Source organism: Papio anubis, chromosome 9, assembly GCF_008728515.1.
Source record: "Papio anubis isolate 15944 chromosome 9, Panubis1.0, whole genome shotgun sequence".
Lineage (NCBI taxonomy): Eukaryota > Metazoa > Chordata > Mammalia > Primates > Cercopithecidae > Papio > Papio anubis.
Window position 1 is genome coordinate 2,948,487 of NC_044984.1, and position 25,460 is coordinate 2,973,946.

Genomic DNA, 25,460 nt, shown 5'->3' on the forward strand with positions numbered 1-25,460 from the left:
AAAACAGCTGGGTGCGGTGGCTTACGCCTGTAATCCCAGCACTTTGGGAGGCCGAGATGGGTGGATCATGAGGTCAGGAGATCGAGACCATCCTGGTGAACACGGTGAAACCCCGTCTCTACTAAAAAATACAAAAAAACTAGCTGGGCGAGGTGCCGGGCGCCTGTAGTCCCAGCTACTCGGGAGGCTGAGGCAGGAGAATGGCGTGAACCCGGGAGGCGGAGCTTGCAGTGAGCCGAGATCCGGCCACTGCACTTCAGCCTGGGCGACTGAGTGAGACTCCGTCTCAAAAAAAAAAAAAAAGAAAAGAAAACAGAAAACGTAGGAACATATCTAGGTGAAACATGAGGGGCACAAAGTTAAGGCCAGAGGCTGTTGTGTCTGACATTTTTGTTTATTTGTTCCTCTTTGGAGCTGGGAGAAAAGAGATGATTTATTGACCACCCAGTATTTTTTGTTTGTTTGTTTTTTAAACATAAAGATCATGAGTGAATTAATAAATAGAGAGGCATGTCAGAAAATCAGAAAGCACCTCCACGTCTGTGTGTGCGGGTTGTTAAACCTGCCTCACAAGTGAATGAAGAGGAAGAGTCTTTGTGACAGCATGCAAATTCCAAGTTGCTATGCATTAGTAAGATGCATAGAACCTTCTAAAATGTAGGAATATAGTGGCACACCATTAAGCCATACATAAATGCTTTGGTATATTTGCCCCACATGTAGCAAAAACCATGTTTCTCTTTGTGGTAATGGAATTTGTCTTCTTAAATAGCACCTTGTAGTTCCAGTTTTTCTGGCACTAAGTTCCCAGTAAACATTTATCATCCAAATAATTGAGAACCATTTCTGCCTAATTTCATACTTCACACTTTCCAAGAATGCTGAATCACAAAATAAAAGTCTTAAATTAGGAAATTGTCAACAATAGAAAAGCCTTCAGAGAGAGTTTTTTTTTCCCCCCGTTTGTTTGTTTTGAGCCATAGTCTCGCCCTGTCACCCAGGCTGGAGTGCAGTGGTGTGATCTCGCTGTTCCTCCGCCTCCCGGGTTCAAACGATTCTCCTGCCTCAGTCTCCCGAATAGCTGGGATTACAGGCATGGCCACCACACCTGGCTAATTTTTTGTATCATTAGTAGAGACAGGGTTTCACCACGTTGGCCAGGCTAGTCTCAAACTCCTGACCTTGTGATCCACCCACCTAGACCTCCCAAAGTGCTGGGATTACAGGTGTGAGCCACTGTGCCCGGCCCAAAGAGTGTTTTTAAATGTTCAGAAGGGCTTGGTTTATCAGCTGAAGACTGGTTTTATTCCATTTTTGTTGTTTCTTTCTGCCTTCAAGCAGATCTGTCTCCCGGTGGCAATAAATGTCACCTGTTCATCCATACTTACAGTCGTCTCCTTCGATGACTGGCATAATAAGTGTTATTAATGACAGACTTGAGTAAGTTAAATTAAATGCCCAGATCTTCAGGAATTCAGTAGGCTCTAATAAGATGCTATACACAGTGTAATTTTCCCTGTCGTAGAACTAACTCCAAAAAACAAATAAATATGTTTGATTTTTCAGATGTAATTTAGATGCCAGAAGGAGACCAGAATTGGGGTCTGTTTCTGCTGTTTAGCCTTACACATGACTCTTCAAGTCTTCCTTCATCTTCAAAGTGTAAAAAATAATGGTATCTAGTTCATAGGGTTGTTTTAAAAAATAAACAAAATAATACCATGTAAAATGCTTACCACTGTGTTCAGAGCATAACGCGTACTCAAGACATTGTTTAAAACAAAAGGAAATCCCTGCATGCATGGAGTCTGTGTTTGCATCTTTTTCTTGTCCTTGGAGTATTTCAGTCTCCTGAGGTCCTCTGGAGTAAGTGTGGTGTTAAGGGTGGGAAGTCCTCCTGCAGTCAGTGCAGGTAGCCTCTAGAAGCTGATGCCTTCTGTAAGGCAGAATCGATTGGTTCCAAATAACCCAAAAGAGTACATGCATAAAGAGATGAAATTGACAAGGAGTTTTCTCTTTATATACTTGCTTTCTTGCTTTATTTTTTTTGGAAAACAGTGTCTTCCATGAAGAAATGATGAAGATGCGACAGGCTAAACTGGATTATCAGGTGAGCAGAGTGTCCTCTTTTGAAATAGGTGGCCAACTATACTGGCCGTGATGCTGGTGGTCTTGGCTCTGAATCCTTGGCAGGGCTATGGAAAGAAGACTGGGAAGGAGAAGGCTCGGGTGGTTACCTATGAGGCAGTGTCTGGAGTTAGTGGTTGCTGAACCAAGGCTCTGGGCTATGGCAAGACCAAAGTGCTTTGAGGATGTCAGCAACAAGACTGGCCTTGGATTTACAATCACCAGAAATTCCTTGGTGCCTTTCTTTCTGAGGAATTAAAAGAATGTTAACATTGTATTTCTATGTAGTAATTTGGTTCTGCTACCTTAAGTACCTCTCTACAATGTAATTTCACTCACACTGTAATTTCACAAGATGGTGTTCTTATGCTAAAATGCAGATCCGAACTTGGTACTGCTGCTTTAAAATCTCCATCGCATGGCCAGGCGCGGTGGCTCACGCCTGTAATCCCAGCTCTTTGGGAGGCTGAGGCAGGTGGATCACGAGGTCAGGATATCGAGACCATCCTGGCCAACATGGTAAAACCGTCTATACTAAAAAATACAAAAAATTAGCTAGGCATGGTGGCAGGCGCCTGTAGTCCCAGCTACTCGGGAGGCTGAGGCAGGAGAATGGTGTGAACCCAGGGGGCAGAGCTTGCAGTGAGCCGAGATCACGCCACTGCAGCCTGGTGACAGAGCAAGATTCCATCTCAAAACAAACAAAAAATCTCCTTCGCAAAGAGGATAATTTTCTTCACAGAGCTGCTGGCACATTTAGTTTGTTTTCTCCATTACACTAAGCTCTGTGAGAGCTGGAGCCAAGCATGTTTTGGATAAACATTATATCAGAAGTTCTCAGCACGGTGCTGGACATGTAGTAATCTTTCATTAAGTATTTGAACAAAGGAAGGAATAAATGAACGGTTTTGTGTTGTTACATGCTGTGATCATCATGTTCAGATAGCTTAGAACCTATACCCAACATACATTGTATTTATATTCGCTTTTTTCTATGAATCTATTCGAATTCAGCAAATTCTGTAGCTAGGATCGTTAACAGTCAAGATGTCTGGATTCAGTAGGTGACTAAAAGTCTCTAAAGTTTTGTCTTCTCTTCTTTATGTGGTTGGTGGAACTAATAATGGGACGTCTAGCCTAATAAATTATTTTAGAGGTGGAATTACTGAAAACTAAGCAACAACTAAATTACTGTGATTGTGGAGAAAATTCTGTTACACACACACATATACATACAGACTTATCCCTCTGCCCGCAGAGATCACAGTAATTGTGATGAGCCCTTTATTTTCTTCATTCCGTTGCAGAGCAAATTGTATTTAGGGAGAAGTGGACACAAAAATGTAGATCTTTGATTTATTTTTACTCATTTTTATTCTTAGGCATCCTAGTATCGTAAGGCCCAATTTTACCTACTTTGTTAACATTAGGTAACATCTATGGTTCATCTATCAATCATGTTCTGAGACATTAGTCTTTAAATTTTGTATATTAGATACATTTTCTGAGTTTTTTTTTAAAGGTGGCCCTTGGCCGGGCGCGGTGGCTCAAGCCTGTAATCCCTGCACTTTGGGAGGCCGAGACGGGTGGATCACGAGGTCAGGAGATCAAGACCATCCTGGCGAACACGGTGAAACCCCGTCTCTACTAAAAAATACAAAAAACTAGCCGGGCGAGATGGCGGGTGCCTGTAGTCCCAGCTACTCGGGAGGCTGAGGCAGGAGAATGGCGTGAACCCGGGAGGCGGAGCTTGCAGTGAGCTGAGATCTGGCCACTGCACTCCAGCCTGGGCGGCAGAGCGAGACTCCGTCTCAAAAAAAAAAATAAAAAATAAAAAATAAAGGTGGCCCTAGTAGTTTGTAATTGTATTCTTTTCATTGAAAATACTACATGTGGTATAAATGTTGTAACTTTTGTAAGCCTTTTTATAGCACAATTTTTTTTAAATTATGTTTTTACACAGGTAATAAAAACATAAGAATTCAAATAAGATAAGATAGATATTTGATGAAAACATCTCTGTCTGCTTGGCTCAGTTCTTTGTCAGTGGCTGCCACTGACTTTTAATATATCTTCCAGAGATAGTCAGTGAATTTTTAATTTTTTTTATTTTGTATTTATTTTTTTGAGACAGAGTCTTGCTCTGTCGCCCAGGCTGAAGTGCAGTGGCGCAGTCTTGGCTCACTGCCAGCTCCACCTCCCAGGTTCACGCCACTCTCCTGTCTTAGCCTCCTGAGTAGCTGGGACCACAGGCACCCACCACCACGCCCGGCTAATTTATTTTATTTTATTTTTTTTTTGTATTTTTACTAGAGATGGGGTTTCACTGTGTTAGCCAGGATGGTCTGGATCTCCTGACCCCATGATCCACCCGCCTTGGCCTCCCAAAGTGCTGGGATTACAGGCATGAGCCACCGTGCCCGGCCTTTTTTTTTTTTTTTTGAGTCAGTGAATTTAGAGACATAAAATTTTATAGGATTTTTTTTTCACATGCCTGGTAGTATCAAAGGAATTTTTTGAAATTAAAAAAAAATATATCTTTGGATAAGATGTATAAATTTTGGTGTTAAATAATGTATGAGAAGCTGGCATGGTAGTGTGCATCTGTAGTTCCAGCTGCCTGGGAGGCTGAGGAAGAAGGATCCCTTGACCTCAAGTGTTTTCGTTCAGTCTGGGCAACACAGCAAGACACCACCCTGCATCTCTTTAAAAAAAAAAAAAAAGGCCAGGCGCGGTGGCTCAAGCCTGTAATCCCAGCACTTTGGGAGGCCGAGATGGGCGGATCACGAGGTCGGGAGATCGAGACCATCCTGGCTAACACGGTGAAACCCCGTCTACTAAAAATACAAAAAACTAGCCGGGTACGGTGGCGGCACCTGTAGTCCCAGCTACTCGGGAGGCTGAGGCAGGAGAATGGCGTGAACCCGGGAGGCGGAGCTTGCAGTGAGCCGAGATCTGGCCACTGCACTCCAGCCTGGGCGACAGAGCGAGACTCCGTCTCAAAAAAAAAAAAAGAAACAGCTAAAAACAACCAAAGTTAATCTGTCTCCTGAGGATTGGTTCATATTAGCCCGTCTCATAAGTGATGAATCTGAATCTGAGAATTACTTTCTAGTGAACCATATTCGAGAATTAGCTGGTCTCTACATTCCCAGTAGAAATATCTGTGGGAAGTTTGCAATCAGAACGTGGCTTGGTATATTCGAAATCAGAGCAGGTAGATTTGTAAAATGGTATTTATAGTGACACATTAAAATATGATAGTATGATTAATTCGCCTCTTCTGAAGGGATATACCTACCCAAGGAAGGAGATTTGCATGTGCCCAGGACATTCTCCCTGCCTTAGTGCTAGAGACACAGGGTAGATCTTCTTCTTTCCCTTCCCTTAACTCATTCCTTTTTTTTTTTTTTTTTTTTGGAGACAGAGTCTCCCTCTGCCACCAGGCTGAAGTGCAGTGGCGCCATCTCGGCTCACTGCAACCTCCGCCTCCTGGGTTCAAGCGATCCTCCTGCCTCAGCCTCCTGAGTAGCTGGGACTAAGGCGCACGCCACCACGCCCAGCTAATTTTTGTGTATTTAGTAGAGATGGGGTTTCACCATGTTGGCCAGGATGATCTTGATCTCTTGACCTTGTGATCTGCCCGCCTTGGCCTCCCAAAGTGCTGGGATTACAGGCGTGAGCCACAGTGCCCAGCCAACTCATTCTTTTATCATCTAGTTTACAGTATTATTGATCTGGTTACTGTTTGTTTCATATCTGTCATGTTTTCCTGATACTATAATCTTTTAATTTAATGTTTAAAGATTCTACATCTCCAGATCATTTACATGTGGCTATTCTTCTCCTATATAGATTTTAAACAGCTCTATTAAGATAAAATTCACATACCATAAATATACACGTAGGTAAAGTATACAAATGATTTTTAGATCTTATAAATGGAATCATACAGTATGTGGTCTTTTGTGTCTGGCTGCTTTGACTTAGCATAAAGTTCACCCATATTGTAAATGTGCCAGTACTTCATTCCTTTTTATCGCCAAATAACATTTTATTATATGGGTATACCACATTTTGTTTATCCGTTCGTCAGTTGACGGACATTTGGGTTGTCTCCACTTTTTGCCTATTATAAATAAGGCTATTCTGGATATCTGCAAACAAGTTTTTGTGTGCACATGTTCTCATTTCTCTTGGTTATATATCTAAGAGTAGAAGTGCTGGGTCATACTGTAACTCTGTTTAACATTTTAAGGAACTGTCAGACTGTCTTCCAAAAGGCTGAACCATTTTACATTCCCACCAGCAGTGTATGAAGCTTTCCGTGTTTTCACTGTTTTTCAGTTTTAATATGAAATCTTCATGAATTTATGTGTCGTTCTTGTGCAGGGGCCATGCTAATCTTCTCTGTATCATTCCAGTTTTCACTATATGAGCAGCCAAAGCAAGCACAGTTTTTCCACAATCTTTTTTTTTTTTCTTGAGACAGAGTCTCACTCTGTTGCCTAGGCTGGAGTGCAGTGGCACAGTCTTGGCTCACTGCCATCTCCGCCTCCCGGGTTCAAGCGATTCTTGTACCTCAGCCTCCCGAGAAGCTGGGATTACAGGTGCCCGCCACCACGCCCAGCTATTTTTTGTATTTTTAGTAGAGACAGGGTTTCGCCATGTTGGCCAGGCTGGTCTCGATCTCCTGACCTCAAGTAATCCGCCTGCCTGCCTCAAAAAGTGCTGGGATTACAGGCCTGAGTCACTGTGCCCAGCCAGTTTTTCCACATTCTTACCAACACTTGTTATTGTCTGTCTGTGATTTGGAGCCATTTTAGTGGGTGTGAAGTGGTATCTCATTGTAGTTTTGATTTGCATTACCCTAATGACTAATTATGTTGAGTTTTTTTTGTGTGTGTGTGGTGGCCTTTCATTTTTTAATTTTTTCGAGATAGGGTCTTGCTCTGTCACCCAGGCTGGAGTGCAGTGATACGGTCATAGCTTACTGAAGTCTTGACCTCCTGGGCTCAAGTGATTCTCCCACGTCAGCCTCCCAAGTACCTGAGACTGCAGGCATGCACTACCACACTTGGCTAATTTTTCTTTTTTCTTTTCCTGTATTTTGAGTTGGGATCTTGCAGTGTTGCCCAGGCTGATCTCAAAGTTGTGACCTCGTGATCCTCCTTCCTCTGCCTCCCAAAGTGCTAGGATTATAGGCATGAGCCATCATGCCTGGTCAAGTTTTATAGTTTTAGCTTTTACGCTTTCTGTGGTTTATTTATTTATTTTTTTCTGAGATGCAGTCTTGCTCTATTCCCCAGGCTGGAGTGTAGTGGCATGATCTCAGCTCACTGCAACCTCTGCCTCCTGGGTTCAAGGAATTCTCCTGCCTCAGCCTCCTGAGTAGCTGGGATTACAGGCGTGTGCCACCATGCCTGGCTAATTTTTGTATTTTCAGTAGAGACTGGGTTATACCATGTTGGTCAGGCTGGTCTCAAACTCCTAACCTCATGATCCGCCTGCCTCTGCCTCCCAAAGTGCTGGGATTACAGGTGTGAGCCCCTGTGCTCAGCCTCTGTGGTTTATTTTTAAAACTGATATATAATAATTGTACATATTTATGGGGTTAGGGTTAGGGTTAGGGTTATTGTAATGATCACGTTGTTTAAGGTATCCATCACCTCAAACACTTACCATTTCTTTGTGTTGGGAACATTTCAAATATTTTAGCTATTTTGAAATATACAATAAATTATTATTATTATTATTTTTTTGAGATGGAGTTTTGCTCTTGTCCCCCAGGCTGGAGTACAATGGTGCAATCTCACCTCGCTGCAACCTGTGCCTCCCAGGTTCAAGCGATTCTCCTGCCTCAGCCTCCTGAGTAGCTGGGATTACAGGCATGCACCACCACACCTGGCTAATTTTGTATTTGTAGTAGAGATGGGTTTTCTCCATATTGGTTAGGCTGGTCTCGAACTCCCAACCTCAGATGATCTGCTCGCCTCAGCCTCCCAAAGTGTTGGGATTACAGGCGTGAGCCACCACCCCCAGCCAATAAACTATTCTTAACTATAGTCACCCTCTTGTGCTATGGAACACTAGAACATATTCCTTCTATCTAACTGTATGTTTGAATTAATTGCTGTGTCTAGTGTGAAACAGAGATTCAGCTTCATTCTTTAGCATGTGGATATCCAGCTATCCCAACACCGTTTATTGAAATACTTTCCTGTTGAGTATATGTTGCTTTTATTTTTACCAGTTTCACTAGGATACTCTTTTCTGTTTTTGAGAAGAAGTCTTGCTCTGTCGCCCAGGTTGGAGTGTAGTGGTGCAATCTTGGCTCACTGCAACTTCTGCCTCCCAGATTCACACGATTCTTGTGCCTCCCAAGTAGCTGGGATTACAGGAGTGCGCCACCACGCCTGGCTAATTTTTGTATTTTTCTTAGAGATGGAGTTTCACCATGTTGGCCAGGCTGGTCTTGAACTCCTGGCCTCAAGTGATCCACCCACCTTGGTCTCCCAAAGTACTGGGATTACAGGTGTGAGCCACCATACCTGGCAAGATACTCTTATTTTCAGGGTATGTGGGCACCTTAGCTAGCTGCAGAATGGATTTTCTTTCCTTCCTTCCTTCCTTCCTTCCTTCCTTCCTTCCTTCCTTCCTTCCTCTCTCTCTGTCTCTCTCTCTCTCTCTCTCTTTTGGTCTGTTTCTCTCTCTCTCTCTCTCTCTCTCTCTCTCTCTTTCTTTCTTTTTTTTTTTTTTGCAAGACTCTTGCTCTGTTGCCCAGGCTGCAGTGTAGTGACATGATCTTGGCTCACTGCAACCTCTGCCTCCTGGGTTCAAGCGATTCTTATGCCTCAGCCTCTTGAGTAGCTGGGACTACAGGTGCACGTCACCACGCCCAGCTAATTTTTTGTATTTTTAGTAGAGAAGGGATTTCACCATGTTGGCCAGAATGGTCTCAATCTTTTGACCTCATGATCTGCCTGCCTCAGCCTCCCAAAGTGCTGGGATTACAGGCATGAGCCACCGTGCCTGGCTGAGATTATTTTAAAACAAACTGATAGACCGCAGACAACCAGTCTGATGTTACTTACTGGTTGTACTCTGTGGTTGTTTGGTCTGTTGGAAAACTGTCATAGTGTAACCTCAGCCCATTACCTCTAGGGTGACTCCTTCTCTAGGAAAATTGAGAATTAGTTAAACTATCATTAATTTAAATGAAGCTTTATTTATTTTTGAGATGGAGTCTTGCTCTGTTGCTCAGGCTGGAGTGCAGTGGCGTGATCTTGGCTCACTGCAACCTCTGCCTCCTGGGTTCAAGCAATTCTCCTGCCTCAGCCTCCCAAGTAGCTAGGTTTACAGGCTTGCGCCACTGTGTCCAGCTACTTTCTGCATTTTTAATAGAGACGGGGTTTCCGGTATGTTGGCCAGGCTGGTCTCGAACTCCTGACCTCAAATGATCCGCCCACCTCAGCCTCCCGAAGTGCTGGGATTACAGGCATGAGCCACTGCACCGGCCAGAGCTTTATTATTTTATTGGATAAAGTAATTTCATGGAAATTTCCTCCAATCTAATCTCCTTTAGTTTCTTATTGTTTATTTTGACATCACCATTCAATATTTTGGCCCCAGGCAATAGTAAGACATACCACTAAATTCTTGGGAAGATAGATTCTTTTACTGTTCAATTCCCAAGATAATTAGGAAATTTAAAGGTGATTAAATTTTAGTTTATATGACACTTATAATCATGAAGGCAGTGTGTTTTAATTGCATTTAGGGCATCTAACCATCAACTTTGGCTTTCTTCCTGGCTCCCTGACTTACCCTGTCTTGGTAATGAGTCCTTACTCGTTGATGTAGCCTCATTTAAAGCACTCTTAAGTTTTCAGGGAAGTAAAATATAAATGAAATAGGAATTGACATTGTTACATTCAAACCCTAGTAGCACTTCTCTCCTCCCCCATCCAAACTGCATGACAGTTTTCACCAAGATGGCAGCTTGCACATATCTGTTTAATGGTATTTTTCTTATTTATAAACTTGGACAGTAGTAAGATCTATTCAATACTGAGGTATAGTAGCTGTGGCCCTGATTGCAGTTTGAGTCTACAGTTGTTTTTTTCTTAAGTCATTGGTCTAAATGAGTTCGATCAGTCTTTAAGTAGATAGAGAGAGGCTTCCCCAGATACCTTGGTGGAACCTGTGGTCAGGGGTCTAGTCTCCCCTTTACAAGTCTGAGAGCTTAGTTTGTCAGTGAACCTGGATATAACCAGGTCCTTTGGCACAAATTCACACTAGTTAAACCCATACCAGTAAGTTTTAAAACCAGAACCCCAAGTTATTAATTTACAAAGGGAGGTCTACTTTTTCAGTGTGTATTCATCTCTACTGTTCATGATAGTCTTTTCCTGGGAAAACGATACCTAAGAAGTTAAACTTCAAATTAGAAGGCTTATTGGTGAGCAAGGAATCAGAGGGAATGAGGTCAGGAGTTCAAGACCAGCCTGGCCAACATGGTGAAACCCCATCTCAAAGTATAAAAATTAGCTGGGCATGGTGGGGTGCACCTGTAATCCCAGCTACTCGGGAGGCTGAGGCAGGAAAATTGCATGAACCCGAGAGGCAGAGGTTGTGGTGAGCCGAGATTGCACCATGGCACTGTCCAGCCTGGGCAACACAGCGAGACTCTGTTTTTTTTTTTAAAAAAAAAAGATGTTTCTCTTTCTTGGACAAACTGGATAACCCTATCAAATTCTAGCTCTTTGGCCTCCCTTTTCTAGACCACAAGCAGAAAACTCGTTTTCTATAGAAAATATTTTCCTTACATGTGAACCCCTCTCTACTAAAAATACAAAAAATTAGCCAGGCGTGGTGGCGGTGCCTGTAATCCCAGCTACTCCGGAGGGCTGAGTCAGGAGGGAACTGCTTGAACCCAGGAGGCAGGGGGCTGCAGTAGGCCGAGGTGCCAGATTGCCTCCAGCCTGGGCAACAGGTAGAAACTCTGTCTCAAAAGTAAAATAAAATAACTACAACATTTTAAGTTTTTGAGGAGCCAGATCTGGCTCTGTTGCCCGGGCTGGAGTCTGATGTAGAATCTCAGCTCACTGCAAGCTCCATGCGGAGTTCGCCATTCTCTTGCCTCAGCCTCCCGAGTAGCTGGGACTACGAGCCCGCCCGCCTAAGCCCAGCTAGTTGCTTTTGGGCTTGGGGGCCTCACCCGTGTTCGCCAAGGATGGTCACCGATCCTCCCTGGCGCCGTGATCAGCCCGTCTCGGCCTCCCAAAGTGCTGGGATTACAGGCTTGAGCCACGGCGCCCGGCCTTATTTTTTTTTTTTTAGAGACAACAGTCTCCTCTACTGCCCCAGGCTGGAGTGCAGTGGGTGCAATCTCGGCTCATGGCAGCCTCTGCCTCCTGGGTTCAGCTGATTCTCCTGCACCAGCCTCCCGGTGGCTGGGATTACAGAGCACCCACCCACACCCACCATGTGTTTTATATTTTAGTGGAGATAGGGGTTCCACAGCTGTTGGCTAAACTAGACTGGTCTCAAACTTCCCGGCCCTCAGGTGAGTCCCACCCGCCTCGGCCTCCCAAAGTGCTGGGATTCTGATTGTCAGGCTGCTTCATGGCCTTTTTGAGGTGGAGTCTTGCACTCTGTTGCTTTCGTCTTGGGGTACAGTGGAGTGTCTCAAACAGCATAACTTCCACCTCCCGGGTTCAAGAGATTCTCCTGCCTCAGCCTCCCAAGTAACTAGAATTACAGGTGCCTGCCACCACTCCTGGCTAATTTTATTTTTTAGTAGAGACGGGGTTTCACCATGTTGACCCGGCTGGTCTCACACTTCTGACCTCAGGTAATGCGCCCACCTCGACCTCCCAAACTGCTGGGATCACAGGCGTGAGCCACCGCGCCCAGCCCACAGTATGCGTTTTTGTTTCATCGATCATTTCACAGACTGTGTGTGTGAGACAAAATAGCTGTGGCCATATAGATAAGATATGGCAGTTTCTTATGATTTCAGTACTTAATATTTACCATCTTTTCAGGCAAGTTACTGGTTTTTCTTGTTGTTGTTGTTGTTTGAGATGGAGTTTCGCTATCGTTGCCCAGGCTGGAGTGTAGTGGCACGATCTCAGCTCACCACAACCTCCACCTCCTGGGTTTAAGTGATTCTCCTGCCTGAGCCTCCTGAGTAACTGGGATTACAGGCGTGCACCAAGATGCAGGCCAATTTTTGTATTTTTGGTAGAGACGGGGTTTCACCATGTTGGCCAGGCTGGTCTCGAACTCCTGACCTCAAGTGATCCACCTGACTCCGCCTCCCAAAGTGCTGGGATTACAGGCATGAGCCACCGCTCCCGGTTGCTAGAAGAATCTTACTGGCCAATTCCATTTGGCGGAAGTCATCATAGCCTCCTGTGTATTTAGTGTTCCTGGGTTAAGGTCCTTCTATTCATGGTAGTTCATGAAATCTGAAAATAATCTCCAAACATAGGTTAGTCCTTGCTCTAACACCTATTCATTCTTGATGGTATATTCCGTATTGGCACGTTATCTTAACTCCCCAGTCTTTTCCCTCTATACACGAGCTATTGAATTAATCAATGTGCTCTCATCAGGCCAGTTCAGGAAAAACACACTTCCTCTTTTGATAGTCTCGCCCCTTGGAGTGACTCTTCTTCCTGGAGGCACTTTTTAGAAACAGTATCAATGGAAAAAAGTAAACAGATGGTTTATTTTGCCTGAAAAACAGTAGTAAGTGGGTTATAATATCTTTGTTTTTTAATCATGTCTTTATTTTTTAGCATGGGGCTTAACATTTTTCCTATTCTGAGTTATCCCAGATACATAATAATTGCTATATAAGCCCTTATTTGCCAAAAGGTACTAGTATTATGTGCTAGTACTCTCCATTTCATTAGTTTTTTATTCTCAGGGTCTGTCATCCGTTTTTCCTGACTTTTCTTGCTACCATCGTCTTTATCTTGCTTTTATTCGGAGTTGACTGCTTTGTATTTGGTATGTTCCAACTGCCATTTTTTTCTTCTCACCCTTGATCCAAATTTGATTTCTAATTATATAAGATAAACAAGAATGCCAAACTTACTGCTCTTTGACTAATTAGAACATGGAAATAATTTGAGTTTTAGAGAATAATAAAGTTTTTTTCTTCCATTTACAAAAGTGAGAAAACTTTGGAAAAAAAAAAAGACTAGAAAAGAGAAAATAATCATGCCATAGTCTACCACCTGAAGAAACCACCCTTGCTGTGTTCCTCCATCTTTCCCCCGTGCATGTGTGTTTGTATGTTTTGAGCTTGTAATCACATTGTGATAATGCTGTGATGATTCCCATACATCTTTAGTAGACTTGGTTGGAAATGCATTGTGTGGGGCAGGTGCAGTGGCTCACGCCTGTAATCCCAACACTTTGGGAGGCCAAGGCACCAGACTGCTTGAGCTCAGGAGTTTGAGACCAGCCTGGGCAATATGGGGAAATCTTGTCTCTACAAAAATACAAAAATTAGCTGGGCGCGGTAGCACACACCTGTAGTCCCTGCTATTCAGGAGGGTGAGCCAGAAGGATCGGGCGCGCCTTGGAGGTCGAGGCTGCAGTGAGCTGTGATAGTGCCACTGCACTCAGCCTGGGCAACCAAGTGAGACTCTGTCTCAAAAAAAAAGAAAAAAAATGCATCATCTGATTTTAAATAGATCTTTATAGGTGTTAGGTGTTCAAAAGTATTTGTTAAATGAAATGATTGAATCCTTACTCCTCTCTGTGCCTCAGTTTTCCCGTTTCTTAAACGGGGAAATAATAATTTACAAGATGTTTTGTGAGGATCAGTGAAAAACAAACTAAATGTTGGAAGTGGCTAGGTCATGTCAAAACCCTACTTGCTGGCTATCATATCGCTTTTTTCCCAGAGGCTACTACTTGAGAAGAGGCAGAGGAAAAAGCGCCTTGAGCCGTTTATGGTGCAGCCCAATCCAGAAGCCAGGCTACGGCGGGCGAAGCCAAGGGCCAGTGATGAGCAGACTCCCTTGGTGAACTGTCATACTCCCCACAGCAATGTCATCTTACATGGTGTGTATTTAGGCAGCATCACTTCCTGCTGGGGTACAGTTTTCACAAACCTAGCAGGCAGGAGGATTCTCAGATGGACCAAAGGGACAATATTATTAGCACCATTACTAGGTACCTTCACAAATCTTTATAAACACATTTGGGGTCTTTGAGGAGAATAAAAGCAGTATAATCAGTGCAAGATGCCTTAAGGTTTGTGTCCATTTTAGAACTGTTGTTTTCTTTTCTTTTTTCTTTTTTTTTGAGATGGAGTTTTGCTTTCTTGCCCAGGCTGGAGTGCAAAGGCAAGATCTTGGCTCACTGCCAACCTCCTTCTCCTGGGTTCAAGTGATTCTCCTGCCTCAACCTCCTGAGTAGCTGGGTTTACAGGCGCCTGCCACCACGCCCGGCTAATTTTTTTGTATTTTTAGTAGAGACGGGGTTTTACCATGTTGGCCAGGCTTGTCTAGAACTCCTGACCCAGGTGATCCACCTGCCTCAGCCTCCCAAAGTGCTGGGATTACAGGCTTGAGCCACCGTGCCCGGCAAGAACTGTTGTTTTCTAGATGCCAGATGAATAGTTTGGAATGACCTATTTGAGGAGTTTTTGATTGTTAAATCATGGCAGAGGTGAATCATGAAGCCAGGAATAGGTAGAGAGCATCCATTCTTCCAATAGATAGTTCAAAGGACCATCTGAGATGGTGAGGGGTGGAGGAAGAGTAAGATTGTAAGTTCCTCTAAATCAAGCCACCTGAGCTTGGACAGGATCTGTACTATGGAGGACTTACTTTGTTTTCTTGGTCTCATTCTTAAGTTTCTGAAGTACATATAACTTCAGTTACTAAAGTACAAGTACATATTACTTTAGTAACAGAGCATGTTAATAAAATGAACACCAGGCTGGGCATGGTGGCTTATGCCTCTGATCCCAGCACTTTGGGAGACCAGGCAGGTGGATCGCTTAAGGCCAGGTGTTTGAAACTAGCCTGGGCAACATAACAAAATTCCATCTCTCCAAAAATTTAAAAATTAGCCAGGCTTAGTAGCACACACCTGTAGTCCCAGCTACTTGGGGGACTGAAGTGGGAGGATCGTTTGAGCCTAGGAAGTCGAGGCTACAGTGAGCTGTGATTACACCACTGCTCTCCAGCCTGGGCGACAGAGTGAGATCCTGTCTCAGAACAAAAGAACACCAGTTCTGACCTACTCTCTTAACACATGTTCTTATGGATGTTAAGAAAGGAGGGGAGATAAAGTGATTCGATAGTTCTTAATTCTGATCACATATGCCAAATCCACCCAACTAAATAGTGAATAATACTTTGCTCCTTTTTTAAAATTCATTTTATTTTGTCCCCTAGGTATTGATGGTCCAGCTGCTGTCCTGAAACCAGATGAAGTTCGCACTCCGTCAGTAAGCTCCCCTGCTTTGGAAGAAGATGAAAACACCGTGGGCACCGCTTCCAAGCCAGGACTCCAGGAGAGTCTCCAGAAGCATGGTGAGGACTGGCAAAGATTTTAAGGCAATTTGTCTTCTTACTCATTTGTCATCTTTTCCTTTCTTTTCATTGTGGTTAACAATCCACATGACTCAAAATTACTCATGGCTTAGGGCCTCACGGGGGTGACAGTATTAAGCATCTTTTACATCTGAGTGTTGGTAATTGTCAGCAATGGTAGTATTTATACTATTGCCTGAGAAAAAGAAGATAATTAAATCTAAACCACCAGCTACCATCGATGACTGTTTCTCTCTTTTTGACTATTTGCGGTTCCCACCCTCTCCTTCTGACAGACTTGTCACTCAGCCCTCTACTCCACCTCCGTTTCATAGTTGGTGATGATTGATAGCCTTTCTTCTAGTTGGAGCTCTCATTTCCATAAATATTCCCATACATTTCAAAGGTCCCTTGTAGTCTTCTTTCCTTTTTAGAAAAATAATTTTATAATGAGAAGGGATTAAGCATCCCCTTTTCAGATGAGAAAACTGAAGCCCAATAATGAATATCTATTGGGTACCTTCTTTGCATTAGGCAGACATTGCTAGGTCCTGGGATATATGAATCAGGAGATTCATATACCACGGAATGGCATAATAAATGAACGTTTAAACAAATTCGTATATTCACTCATTTAGAAAGTATGCTGTGGCCAGGCACAGTGGCTCACGCCTGTAATCCCAGCACTTTGGGAGGCCAAGGTGGGTGGATCACCTGAAGGTCAAGAGTTTGAGACCAGCACATGGTGAAACCCCGTCTCTACTAAAAATATAAAAAAATTAGCCAAGCGTGGTGGTGGGTGCCTGTAATCCCAGCTACTCGGGAGGCTGAGGCAGGAGAATCACTTGAACTTCGGAGGCAGAGGTTGCAGTGAACCAAGATTGCGCCATTGCACTCTAGCCTGGGCAACAAGAGTGAAACTTCTCAAAAAAAAGAAAGGAAAAGAAAGTATGTTTTGAGTCCAGGCATGGTGGCTCATGCCTATAATCCTAACACGTTGGGAGGCTGAGGTGGGCAGATCACTTGAGTCCAAGGGTTCAAGACCAGCCTGGGCAACATGGAGAAACCTTGTCTCTACAAAAAATGCCAAAAAAAAAATTGGCTGGGTGCAGTGGTGCACACCTGTAATCCCAGCTACTTGCGGGGCTGAGGCAGGAGGATGGCTTGAGCCTGGGCAGCGGAGGTTGCACTGAGCTTGAGATTGCGCCACTGTACTTCAGCCTGGTTACAGAGCAGGACCCTATCTCAACCAAAAAAAAAAAAGTACATACCATATCTCAGGCAACATTCTAGGTACTTAGGATACGTGAGTAAGCATGGTTCTTGCCCTCATGGAGTGCTTATTCTAATTGAAGCTTCATGAACTTAAATAGGCTAGAGCTAGAAAATCAAGGTGCTAAGAGAGCCCAATGCCTCACTCCACTTGGAGGCTTGGGAGCCTTCCCAGAAAAAGTGATATTTGAGCTAGTGCCTGATTCAGGAAGAGGTGCTGGCCAGTTCATAATGGCAGCAGCTCAGGGTGTGTGGTCATAGAGTAGGAAGGGGGATGTAGAGAGCTGAGCCAGGACAGGGAGGTAGGCTCTAATTACGTGGGACCTAATAGACCACATCAGGAATTGGGACTTTAGGGAGTAATAGAAGGCTGGGCCTGGTGGCTCATACCTGTAATCCCAGCACTTAAAGAGGCTGAGGTGGGAGGATTGCTTGAAGTTAGGTGTTCAGGACCAGCCAGGGCAACATAGCAAGACCCAGTGTCTAACAAAAATTTTTTTTTAATTAGCTGAGTGTGATGGTAGTTGCAGCTACTTAAGAGATTGTGCTGGGAGGATTGCTCGAGCCCAGCTGATTGAGGATGCAGTGAGCTATGATCATGCCACAGCACTCCAGCCTGGGTGACAGAATGAAACCATGTCTCTAAAAATTATAAAAAAAAAAAATTGGGTTGGGCGGAGCAGCTCATGCTTATAACCCCAGCACTTTGGGAGACTGAGGTGGGAGGATTGCTTGAGCCTCAGAGTTTGAGACTACAGTGAGCCAGGATTGTGTTGCTGCCTGTGTGTAGAGTGAGACCCTGTCTCAAAAAAAAAATAAATAAAAATTCATTAAAAAAAAAAGATAGAGCTGGGTGCTGTGGCTTATGCCTGTAATCCCAGCACTTTGGGAGACCAAGGCGGGCAGATCACGAGGTCAGGAGATCGAGACCATCCTGGCTAACACAGTGAAACCCCGTCTCTACTAAAAATACAAAAATTTAACTGGGCATGGTGGTGGGGCCCTGTAGTCCCAGCTACTTGGGAGGCTGAGGCAGGAGAATGGCGTGAACCTGGGAGGCGGAGCTTTCAGTGAGCTGAGATCGCGCCACTGCACTCCAGCCTGGGCGACAGAGCGAGACTCCGTCTCAAAAAAAAAAAAAGGAGGCCAAGACAGGTGGATCACGAGGTCAGGAGATCGAGACTACCCTGGCCAACATGGTGAAACCCTGTCTCTACTAAAAATACAAAAATTAGCTGGGCATGGTGGCACATGCCTGTAATCCCAGCTACTCAGGAGGCTGAGGCAAGAGAATCGCTTGAACCAGGGAGTCAGAGGTTGCAGTGAGCAGAGATTGCGCCACTGCACTCCAGCCTGGCAACAGAGCAAGACTCCATCTCAAAAATAAAAGTTATTAGAGTGGCTAAGTAATGTGTCATAGATCATACTGCTAGTTAGGAAGCAAACTTGGGCAGAAGAAATCGCATGAGCAAAGGCTAGGTGTAAAAACATGAGATGTCTGTGCAAACGGGGCCAGGTGACTAGAGTGCATGGTGTAGGAAAGGCAATTTGGTGACATGGATTTGAGCACAGCTCTTGGGCCAGCTTGCTTGGTTTTGAATTTCTATTCTGCCACTTCTGGCTGGGAAGAAGAGCATACAACTTCACTTTTCTCTGCCTCAGTTCCCCTGTCTTTAACATGAAGGTGACCATGGTACTTTCCTATTATTTTACTACCACTATTTTTACAACAAAAGAAAGTAAAAGATGTGAGTTGGACAGATAGAATGAGTCAGAGCAAAAATGATTTTCTATTTAACCAAAGCTAAATTACTTACCTGAGTCAACTAGCTGAAAAGTGGCAGATTTAGATTTTCTGATTCTTAGTCTAGTTCTTTATCCCTGACTGTAAATACCACATTGTCTGCTTTTGCACTGCTCTGTGAAGTGGCTGTGTCCTTTCTCAGAAGTGGCCTTTCAGTGCCAGATGAATTAATGCCTTTTCATGTCTCAACAGGTTGCATCTTGACTATAAAACCCATTAAGTGCTGTTTTGATTGAATTCTAAGAAGTGTCAGTTTGGCAGATTATGTCCCTATAAGTGGGTCCAATTTGCTTGTCTTGAAAGTTTCAGAGAGATCTTTGATCTCTCAAGACAGATTCATGTGAACTGAGTTCTTGGTATAAAAATGGCATTTGAAAACATAGTAATAGGTGAAGATATCCATACGATAGTGGTATCTCAGGAGTTTTCTGCCTTTTTGCTACCAATAAAAAGGGGGGGTACCAGGTGTCGTGGCTCATGCCTGTAATCTCAGCACTTTGGGAAGCTGAGGTGGGCAGATTGCTTGAGCCCAAGAGTTTGAGATCAGTCTGGGCAACTTGGTGAAACCCCATCTCTACAGAAAATTACCTGGATATGGTGTAGCCCCAGGTACTCAGGAGGCTGAGGTGGGAGGATCACGTAAGCCCAGGAAGTTGAGGCTGCAGTGAGTGGCTGTGATTTGGCCACTGCACTCCCACCTGGGCAGCAGAGTGAAACCCTGTCTTGAAAAATAATAATAATAAGTTAATATTTTAGAGAGCAGAAGGAAAAAATGTCCTTTGCAAAGCAAATAATTTTTTAAGTAACAGCTCTTTTGAGATATAAATTACAGACCATACACCTCTTCCATTTCAAGTACACAATAGGCCAGGCACGGTGGCTCACGCCTGTAATCCCAGCACTTTGGGAGGCAGAGGCAGGCAGATCACCTGACGTCAGGAGTTCGAGACCAGCCTGGCCAACATGGTGAAACCCTGTCTCCACTAAAAATACAAAAAAAATTAGCCGCGTGTGGTGGTGGGCACCTGTAATCCCAGCTACTTGGGAGGCTGAGGCTGAGGTTGGGAGTTCGAGGCCATCCTGACCAACATGGAGAAACCCTGTCTCTACTACAAATACAAAATTAGCCAGATGTGGTGGCGGGTGCCTGTAATCCCAGCTACTCAAGAGGCTGAGGCAGGAAAATCGCTTGAACCCGGGAGGCCGAGGTTGCGGTGAGCCGAGATTGCGCCCAGCCTGGGCAACGAGAGCAAAACTCCATCTCAGAAAAAAAATAGAAAAGAAAATGCTGGGGGGAATAAAACTGCTGTAGAGAACAATGCATCATTGGATTTTTTTTTCAATTGTGGTAAAACATGCATTGTAACATAAAAGTTACCAGTGTTAGCCTGGCATGGTGGCTCGCACCTATTATCCCAACACTTTGGGAGGCCGAGGCGGGCAGATCACCTGAGGTCAGTTTGACCAGTCTGGCCAACATGGTGAAACCCTGTCTCTACTAAAAATACAAAAAAATTAGCTGGGCTTGGTGGCGCACACCTGTAATCCCAGCTACTGGGGAGGCTGAGACAAGAGAATCGCTTGAACCCGAGGGATGGAGGTTGCAGTGAGCCGAGATCGTGCCACTGCACTCCAGCCTGAGCGACAGAGCGAGACTCCATCTTAATAATAATAATAATAATTTATTAGTGCTACAGCTCTTTTTAGAATGTCTAGCAAGTTTTCCTGTTTTTACTGAAGCCTTCCCTTCCCTTCCAAATAACAAAAAGGACACTTTTTTTTTAAAAAGAGTTCAGCTGTCATTCTGTCGCCTAGGCGGGGGTGCAGTGGCACAAGCATAGCTCACTTTAGCCTCAAAATCCTGGGCTTAAGTGATCCACCCACCTCAGCTAGCTAGGATTACAGACACACAGGTACCATCATGCCTGGCTAATTTTTAAAAAAAAACTTTTTATAGAGACAGATCTCAAACTCGTGGCCTCAAGCAATCCTTCTGCCTCAGCCTCCCAAAGTGCTAGGAGTACAGCCATGAGCCACTGTGCCCTGCCTAAATTTTTTTTTTTTTTTTTTTGAGACAGTCTCACTCTGTTGCCCAGGCTGGAGTGCAGTGGCGCAATCTCGGCTCACTGCAAGCTCTGCCTCCCAGTTTCAAGCGATTCTCCTGCCTCAGCCTCCCGAGTAGCTGGGACTACAGGTGCCCACCACCATGCCCGGCTAATTTTTTGTATTTTTAGTAGAGATGGGGCTTCACCATGTTAGCTGGATGGTCTCAATCTCCTGACCTCGTCATCTGCCCGCCTCGGCCTCCCAAAGTGCTGGGATTACAGGTGTGAGCCACCGTACCCAGCCTGCCCTGACTAAAATTTACAAGTTTAATCATTTTAAAGTGTGAGATTCAGTGACATTAAGTACATTAGCAATGTTGTGCAACCACCACTACCATCTCCAGAACTTTTTCATCATCCCTGAGACTTCACACCCATTCAAGATAATTCCTCATTCTCCCCTGCCCCCAACCCCTAGTAACCTCTATTCTACTTTCTGTCTCTATGAATTTGCCTGTTTTATGTATTTGGACAAAATAGTTGTGTTTAGGGTCACAATAGTTAGGAAGGTTTTAAGCAAAAAAAAATAAAACTATCTTTGTTTCAAAGACCTTTTTTAAACCAGTGTTGGCAGTGCTAACAGTTCTTCCTTTTCTGCTAGATACCTCTGAAAGTGTGAACTTCGATGAGGAGACTGATGGAAGATCCCAGTCAGCATGTTTAGAAAGACCAAATTCTGCATCCAGCCAGAATTCAACTGTATGTAGTTCTGAAACTTCTTCCGTTAGAGCTAACTTGACTCTTTCTCAAACATATCTTCAGTATGTGTGTGTGTATGTATGTATGTATGTATGTATTTATTTATTTATTTTTGAGACAGAGTCTCACTCTGTCGCCCAGGCTGGAGTGCAGTGGCCGGATCTCGGCTCACTGCAAGCTCCGCCTCCCGGGTTCACGCCATTCTCCTGCCTCAGCCTCCTGAGTAGCTGGGACTACAGGCGCCGCCACCACGCCCGGCTAATTTTTTGTATTTTTAGTAGAGACGGGGTTTCACCGTGTTAGCCAGGATGGTCTCAATCTCCTGAGCTTGTGATCCACCCGCCTCGGCCTCCCAAAGTGCTGGGATTACAGGTGTGAGCCACCGTTCCCAGCCCTCAAACATATCTTCAGTATTTAAATACCATTAGTGAATGAGGGTTCCTTCAGAAGTTTAAGCTCAAATTTAGCTTATGATCTAATTTTTTCTATCTCAGGTCAGCTATTGTGAGGCTTTGTCCCATTTGCATACTTAGCTCTTCATTACTCTTAATATTCATATCCTTATTTAACTTTTCAGTTTTCCTTATTCTGTCAGAAGACTGAAGACACAGGGGTAAATTTCTAAGTTGCTTTGTCCACTAAGTGCTTCTCAAAGAGAATCAGATTTTGAGTCCTGGCCTCTTGTTGCTCATGTATGGCTGTCCTTTCAGGATACAGGCACTTCCTGTTCTGCTACCGCAGCCCAACCAGCTGATAACCTCCTGGGAGACATAGATGACCTGGAGGACTTTGTGTATAGTCCTGCCCCTCAAGGTGTCACAGTAAGATGTCGGATAATCCGGGATAAAAAGGGAATGGATCGGGGCCTCTTCCCCACCTATTATATGTACTTGGAAAAAGAAGAAAATCAGAAGGTATGAGAATTGATTTCTAAGAAAACTCTTGAGAGAGAGAAGAATGTTGTGGGAATAGATTGTTGATGGGCCTTAGGGAACTAACTGTGGTGTTAGACCAAGCCAGTTAGAAGTAGATTGTATCTTTCAGTCCCCAGACGCTGTGTTCTCCTTTTCTGCAAAGAGCTCATGGTCTAATAGGCAGCAAGCTCTACCCTCCCACAAATAAGAGCTTGATCCACAATGTGGGAAAATGGGCAGGTATTTCTTAATGTAATTTTACAGGTATTTTGTAATGTAAGTTTTCACCTGTCTCCCATGATTTAGTTTTTGGATGCTACTGTTCTTTTTTTTTTTTTTTTTTTTTAATGATAAAACAGGACATTGTGGAAGGAGAGCGAGTTTTGGGGAATAGGATGAATTAGAAATACGAAGGACATACAAGTTAAATGTCTTGTTTCTCACCCTAGAAATTCTAATTTCTTTTATAAATTTGAGCCAATTTAATATGTGCCGACGAACTTTATTTTAGTAATTTTGTATTAATACCAGGTCTTAACAGATGCTTTTAAGAGCCTAGAAATGAGATAATGATAGCAGGTATTCATTGTTCTAACCGCCATTTATTGAGTGTTTACAGCAGACCAACCATGTGCATGTATGTTTATGTGTATGATCACCTGTGATCGCTGTAGCCACCTTGTTAGGTAGGATTTCTCATCTCTGTTTTAAAGATGAGGTGACTAACTGGGGCTTAGGGAGTGACTTACCTACCCCAGATTGCACTAAGTGATGGCAGAGCCAAATTCAAACCTGTTTCTGCATAATTCTAAAGTCTTCCTGCTTAGCCACTGCCACTCTCCTGCTTCCCTGTTACGGTCCTGGCCTAGTAGAGTTTAGGAAGGATGCCTGCATAGGATGGTATTCATGCCATTGAAGTCACAGTGGTTTAAAACAACAGCAGGCCGGGCGCGGTGGCTCAAGCACTTTGGGAGGCCGAGACGGGCGGATCACGAGGTCAGGAGATCGAGACCATCCTGGCTAACCTGGTGAAACCCCGTCTCTACTAAAAACACAAAAAACTAGCCGGGTGAGGTGGCGCACGCCTGTGGTCCCAGCTACTCGGGAGGCTGAGGCAGGAGAATGGCGTGAACCTGGGAGGCGGAGCTTGCAGTGAGCTGAGATCCGGCCACTGCACTCCAGCCTGGGTGACAGAGCGAGACTCCATCTCAAAAAAAAAAAAAAACAGCAATATAGAAAAAAAGAGGCCGGGCGCGGTGGCTCAAGCACTTTGGGAGGCCAAGACGGGCGGATCACAGGGTCAGGAGATTGAGACCATCCTGGCTAACCCGGTGAAACCCCGTCTCTACTAAAAATACAAAAAAATACTAGCCAGGCGAGGTGGCAGCACCTGTAGTCCCAGCTACTCGGGAGGCTGAGGCAGGAAAATGGCGTAAACCCAGGAGGCGGAGCTTGCAGTGAGCTGAGCTCCGGCCACTGCACTCCAGCCTGGGCGACAGAGCGAGACTCCATCTCAAAAAAAAAAAAAAGAGTATTTACTCCCTGGAGAGCCTTCCCTTTTGCCCCTTCTTGCCCTTTGCCTAATCAAAGTCTTTCCTGATGTGCTCCACCAGGTGTGGTTGACATTCCTTTGTCTGTGTCCCCATGGCATTAAGAAAGCTATCACAGGCCAGGTGCAGTGGCTCACGCCTATAATCCCAGCACTTTGGGAGGCTGAGGCGGGTGGATCCCTTGAGGACAGGAGCTCGAAACCAGCTTGGCCAACATGGGGAGACCCTGTCTCTAGCAAAAAATAAAAAAATTAGCCAGGAGTGGTGGCATGCACCTGTAGTTCCAGCTACTTGGGAGGCTGAGGCAGGAAAATCACTTGAACCTGGGAGGCAGGGGTTGCAATGAACTGTGATTGCACCACTGCACTGTAGCCTGGGTGACAGAGTGAGACCCTGCTTCAAAAAAAAAAAAAAAGAAAAAAGAAAGAAAGCAAGCCATCACAGTAAAGAATGGGAAGGTATTCAGGATCCTGTCTCTCCTAAAGTTGGAAAGACTCTTAATCATGGCATTGGATGAACATTGATTGTTATTTATTTATTGGATTCTGCAGGGTTGCCCAGGCTGGCCTTGAATTCCTGGACTCCAGTGATCCCTCTACCTCAGCCTCCCAAGCAGCTGGGATTATAGGCTCATGCCACCTGGCCCAGCTTTGGAGATTTTTTTTTTTAACTGGAAGTTTTTAGGGATGAAGTTGTAACTAATTATATGGAGACTCAAGCTAGTGAATTTAGAAAAACCGTACAGGAAGAAAACCCTGTTAGTGAATTTTTTTTTTTTTTTGAGACAGAATCTCACTCTGTCGCCCAGGCTGGAGTGCAGTGGCACGATCTGGGCTCACTGCAAGCTCCGCCTCCTGGGTTCATGCCATTCTCCTGCCTTAGCCTCCCGAGTAGCTGGGACTACAGGCTCCCGCCACCACGCCTGGCTAATTTTTTGTATTTTTAGTAGAGACAGGGTTTCACTGGGTTAGCCAGGATGGTCTCGATCTCCTGACCCTGTGATCCGCCCACCTCAGCCTCCCAAAGTGCTGGGATTACAGGGGTGAGCCACTGCACCCAGCCTGATAGTGAATTCTGATAAGAGAGTTAGAAAAAGGGATGAAGACCCAAAGATTAACAGCTTAGACATATGCTGGGGACTTGCTGAACACTGGATGAATGAATAGGTAGGACAGCCATGGCCCCAGGGGCGAGGTGGGTTCTCTCGACTTCATTTTTGACTGACACTTTTTCTTTTCCCAGATATTTCTTCTTGCAGCTAGAAAGCGGAAAAAGAGCAAAACAGCCAACTACCTCATCTCCATTGATCCAGTTGATTTATCTCGTGAAGGAGAAAGTTATGTCGGCAAGCTTAGGTGAAAGCAACCTTAGATCCCTGTCCTATTCTTTCTGATAGTCTTATTCCTATAGTTGCAGAACAG

The 25,460-nt window shown here is 44.4% G+C and overlaps 1 protein-coding gene and 1 non-coding gene across 7 annotated transcripts in view; one reads left to right on the top strand and one right to left on the bottom strand.

Annotated features, from left to right (window-relative positions):
• The window catches only part of TULP3 (TUB like protein 3), a 50,606-nt gene that overhangs the window by 17,774 nt on the left and 7,372 nt on the right, over positions 1-25,460 (top strand). For 4 of the 6 annotated variants that reach the window (XM_017946483.3, XM_017946485.3, XM_017946484.3 and 1 more), the window contains exons 2-7: positions 2,059-2,110; positions 14,055-14,214; positions 15,558-15,695; positions 21,478-21,575; positions 22,286-22,489; positions 25,282-25,394. In XM_017946483.3, coding sequence (XP_017801972.2) covers positions 2,059-2,110; positions 14,055-14,214; positions 15,558-15,695; positions 21,478-21,575; positions 22,286-22,489; positions 25,282-25,394 — 765 coding nt within the window. The remainder of the gene's footprint in view (positions 1-2,058; positions 2,111-14,054; positions 14,215-15,557; positions 15,696-21,477; positions 21,576-22,285; positions 22,490-25,281; positions 25,395-25,460) is intronic. The other 2 variants (XM_021923242.2, XM_021923241.2) reach the window with 2 other exon arrangements.
• On the bottom strand, positions 6,475-6,582 carry LOC116268990. The gene has a single exon (XR_004176316.1). It is a non-coding gene; the product is annotated as a U6 spliceosomal RNA (small nuclear RNA).